This window comes from Oreochromis niloticus, linkage group LG23, assembly GCF_001858045.2.
Source record: "Oreochromis niloticus isolate F11D_XX linkage group LG23, O_niloticus_UMD_NMBU, whole genome shotgun sequence".
NCBI classification, from domain to species: domain Eukaryota; kingdom Metazoa; phylum Chordata; class Actinopteri; order Cichliformes; family Cichlidae; genus Oreochromis; species Oreochromis niloticus.
This window is the reverse complement of record NC_031986.2, coordinates 12379158-12383646: the sequence shown is the minus strand read 5'-3', so window position 1 is coordinate 12383646 and position 4489 is coordinate 12379158. Positions and strand designations below refer to the sequence as shown.

Below are 4489 nucleotides of genomic sequence, written 5' to 3'. Positions count from 1 at the left end.
GACCATCAGCTTAGAAAGTAAACTTTGAAGGATGAAAGATTAACCTGATTTGGACTTGTATATCTGGATGCTTGTATGGGTTTATAACCTCAGTCATAAAAGATCCATCCATCTATTCTCTTCTGCTTATCCAACTCAGGGTCAGAGGGCTAGAGCCAGCTAACACATTACATTAAGGATGGCTTTAGAAAATAAATGTGACTTAAAAGCAAACCTTAAAAATGAAATGATGAGCTGAAAATAACTTTATGTGTTATGTATTCTGATTATTTTTTGTGAAATTACTTAACTGAACACACTGGAGTTATAAAATTCCTGAAATATCATTAACTGCTAACATTCTCAATGTTTTGTCATTATTTAAAATGTAGTTCACGAATAAACACACACTCTCTGGTTCATCTTCATTATTTTAAGTGAACAGATTTAATTACAGTTCTGGAAACAAGAAATCACTGATTCACAGAGGACAGTCTTACATCGAGGATTGAAATTATTTATTTGAATTACACACCAGACAACAGGTTACAGGCATATGTGTCATTTTTCCTACAGTTAACATTTTAAATATAAATAGCAAAAAATACATGTATTAATTTCCTGTAAAGGTTGGAAATAAGAACAAGACAAAAAACTGTATGATAGCGTTTCTGATTAAATTAACTCTTTGCGTGACTGTGATTGTAATGATAGCAAAGCAAAATCACCTGAAGAGTAACTGAACATTTTCATTTTCTATCCTCCTCACACACTGATTACAGGTCAGGATCATTCTGGTCATTCAGGTAGTCCTCTCCATAGTCAATGATCTTTTTCAGTACACTCAGTATCAGTGAATCCACATCGTTATCCGTCTCAATCTCTGTGTGGTAGTTCTTCACGAGGAAGATGCAGTTCAGTGGAATACCCAGGTTCATGCTTGCTGTTTGCATCTAAGTTTAAACAATATTACATTTTAAAAACTGAAATCGTATTGTTGCAGCAGTGACATAATTATAAATTACATATTGAATTATTTGTACTGATTCCAGCTGAGGTTTCTGTACAAATATACTAAAATGTACAGCTGAATTACAGATGTTACATTCATGTGTAAACTGTCTACAAATGCATGAAAGTTACTTCCTGGAACATACCAGCTGATTCAAATACTTGCTCCTGTAGGCGTTCTTTATGTCTTTTTTGACTTCAGGACAGGCTTCATCAATTCTAGTGATGAGAGCTATTTGTGGGATCCCTGCCAATACAGAAACCAATGCAATCATTTTATCCCATGTTTTTCGAGTATTTCAAATTGTGACATCATACATGTAGAACAACATCTGCTCTCACCTTTGTCACGAGCTGCTGCTCTGACATCTTTCATCTTCCTCACAGTTATATCATCGATTATGCTCACTGAGTCAGCACGAATGACTAAAACCAGAATGTGGGCTTTGTCATCTAAAGTGGAGGAGCTTCTGTAGTTAGGATCCGTTTCAGATAAGGGACATTTGGGATTGAACTGGGGAAGAAAAAAAATCAAAATCACTGGAACCTTTTTGCATGATACAGTTTATGTATCAGACTGTGTACAAGCATCTGAATAAAGATTTCATACCCTGTAACCTTCTTTTACATGTCCATTCATGGCAAGTTTGATGTCTTCCACATGAATTCCTCCCTTAGCGCTCCTCTCAAGGCCCATGGTGTCAGTGAAGACAAAAGAGTAAAACGTTTCTGGCTTTTCTCTCTGAATTTTATATGTTGTGCACTGTAAATAACAAAATGTTTAGCTGTTACAGTGCCATGTACTAAAGTTCTCAGAGAACAGTTTTCTGAATAATTTACATACTACTTGTAGCTTACATACTACAATGTAGCTTGCCATCACCAGTGTGTGAATGTGTGTGTGAATGGGTGGATGACTGAATGTGTAAAAGCGCTTTGGGGTCCTTAGGGACCAAGTAAAGCACTATACAAATACAGGCCATTTACCATTTCACTTATAGTTCAATGTCTAAAGAGCAGTTAACACTGCAGTGCACCCCTGTAGTCCTAAAAAAAACTTCAAAGGAAATGAGTGTGTTTTCATGCATGCATCTAATAGCAATTGTGATAAGAATAGATACATCCTCATACATACTGCAATGGTGAAACTGTCACCAGAGTTTGCCGCTGCCAAAGCTCGAGTTGCGATTTTGCCTCTTAAAGTACTGTCGACAGAGTTGATGAAGCTGGACTTTCCAGCACCTGGTGGTCCATAAAGCAGAATTCTGAGATGCTGGACATCTTTGTGAGGCTTGTAATCTCTGACAAGCTGCAGGTCTCGCTCTCTTTCACTGTCCCTTCAGAAAATTACAATAGGATTTAGTGTGCACTTACAGTTTAACATTATACAACAGTAATATGAACAAACATAAATTAAAACAATAAACAAACAAAACCCTTCAAGGGGTGTATTACTGAGACAGACTGACATTTGTTTTCTATTACCCTCAACTTTAGCAGTATGAAATTACCAAGTAAGGATTTCTGCATCACCATGTGAAACTAGTGTGACACCCACAGATGGTTTTAAACTAAGAATCTGAACATTAAACATACGTTAACACAATGATCAAACAAAGAGATCCATTTTTTGATATAAAAATTGTGACTCTGGGATTAGCACAGCATTGGTAAAAATTAAAGGGTTATTGTTAATAATTTAAGTACACATCTCTAAGGAACCACACCCTTAATACTCACCCCCATGGTATGCTCCTTGCTTCTACGTCTAACACTGTAAAGTGAAAATGTTAATTGTATGAGTCAAACTGGAAGGGCAATTACACATCATTATGTGTTAAGGCTGTTACACACTGAACACGTTGCATTTTTGAGGAAAATTCCTCCTCAACAAACGGACTGTGAAAACTAAAAATGAAGCCGACGACAAACAATGCCGAGCTGAGAAAAGTAGGCAAAACAGCAGCAGGAAGAATTTAACGGTTGGATCCAGGAGCTGAAACTGTGTGTTCGTACATAGTTCAGGATGTCAGTGGGGCAGTTTGAGGTGTAGTTGGCAGAGTTGGGACCAGATCTGAGGAGGCAGGAGATCATTTCACAGAGCCGACTGAACCAGATCATCGTGTAACTGTGTGTCCAAGATAAATAATATCACGTGACTATTTCCATCTGTGTATTCAGTGCGAGTGCCATGTGAGTTAGGTATTTGGATTCGAAAAATAGGACAAAGAATGAATTCCACTGTTTACCCGGGATTTCAGTAAAGTTGCTCTGCCTCTAATCAATCCCACTTCATCTAAAGTTCCATTACTGAAACGTTTTTTAAAAAAACTTCCTGGAATTCTTCAGCTCAAACGGTCAGTGTGAACAGCTGCATAAAGAACAGATGAGTCCGAAAAATATTTGTTACCCAGGAAATATTTGCACAGATTTTACTTGTCCAGTGTGTAAAAGCCTCAAGTTTTGTCTTTAGGACTAAATAATTTTGTATCATAATTTAAATATCTTACGAGAAGATGATGAACGATTTCCTGCAATTGAAGTTTGACAAAGTAAAAACATGTTAGCAACACTTTTGCATATTCTGGGCAGTTATTATTTTTTTCTTCAAGTCAAATGAAATGTTACTTTTTGCCACTTTCAAATCAAAGGACATCATGGTAACTGTTCCACTATAAAATAATTTAACATCTATAACAAATTCAGATCAAGATCACTCGAGTCTGCAGCATTTCATTATTTCTAAACTGTTAAGTCAAGTCAAGCTAGTTTTATTCCTGTAGCTCAATATTACATGTGAAAGCCTTGAGGGCTTCACAAGTATGAAAATATATATGGCAAAGGGTGGCAAGAAAACCACCAACAATGAATATGATATGAAAAAAAAACTGCTTACCCCAAAAGATATTTTTAATTTTCTCCATGTTTTTTTTGTCATCAACTAATTGTGAAATAAACAGAAAAGACAGTAAATTAAAAAACAGTAAATTCTTTAAAGTCTTCGTTTAACTTGACACATCTGATCAGTCAATGTAATAATTTAATAACTGGATTTCTTCCATTGAATCATTAACACAGTGTTACCATACCTGAATATCCAATTGTGCTGTGATGTTGGTGTGTCTTGGGTTTGTTTCAGCTGATGAATTTGCGTGACTTTCCAGTATGAGTTTGGATTTATAAATGCTGTTTCACTTTCTCTTTGAGCCATGTGACTTCTGTTATTCTCTCTGTCTGATGGCAGTCTAATCTATTTGTAGCTGCATAGCTTCTTAGTTTGTATGCGTCAACATCTAACATCTATTTCTTAAAATCAAAAACTTGCTTTTATCATAATCCTGGGATTTTACCCAGCTTTTCCAGTTTTAGCCTTTTTACCTCCACTCTGTTGGGATTTAGTATTCATAGTGGTCTTCTGCTGTATGTTCCCTGTGCCTAGTCTGTGTTTCTTTTAGGTTTCCCATGTTTAGTCAGTTTTTGTCTTAGTTTTTACTTTGGT

The 4489-nt window shown here is 36.1% G+C and overlaps 1 protein-coding gene across 1 annotated transcript; it reads right to left on the bottom strand.

The window, feature by feature from the left end:
* Positions 1-752: 752 nt before the first annotated feature.
* On the bottom strand, positions 753-4184 carry LOC100702607 (interferon-induced protein 44-like). Its single transcript, XM_005450089.3, has 9 exons — positions 4080-4184; positions 3887-3931; positions 3501-3521; positions 2731-2764; positions 2126-2327; positions 1601-1753; positions 1333-1504; positions 1137-1237; positions 753-932 (listed from the first exon to the last, which is right to left on the bottom strand). The coding sequence occupies exons 2-9, from the start codon at positions 3912-3914 to the stop codon at positions 756-758; spliced, it is 888 nt and encodes a 295-aa protein (XP_005450146.2). The 5' UTR covers positions 3915-3931; positions 4080-4184; the 3' UTR covers positions 753-755.
* Positions 4185-4489: the final 305 nt, after the last annotated feature.

What these genes read in the sequence shown, in the direction of transcription:
- LOC100702607 (XM_005450089.3), bottom strand. Translation starts at nt 3,914, where the DNA reads ATGGAGAAAATTAAAAATATCTTTTGGG. An exon ending in AAATCGTTCATCATCTTCTC is followed by an intron (nt 2,765 to 3,500) that starts GTAAGATATTTA and finishes TTCACTTTACAG; the next exon opens with TGTTAGACGTAGAAGCAAGG. An exon ending in GCAAGGAGCATACCATGGGG is followed by an intron (nt 2,328 to 2,730) that starts GTGAGTATTAAG and finishes AATTTTCTGAAG; the next exon opens with GGACAGTGAAAGAGAGCGAG.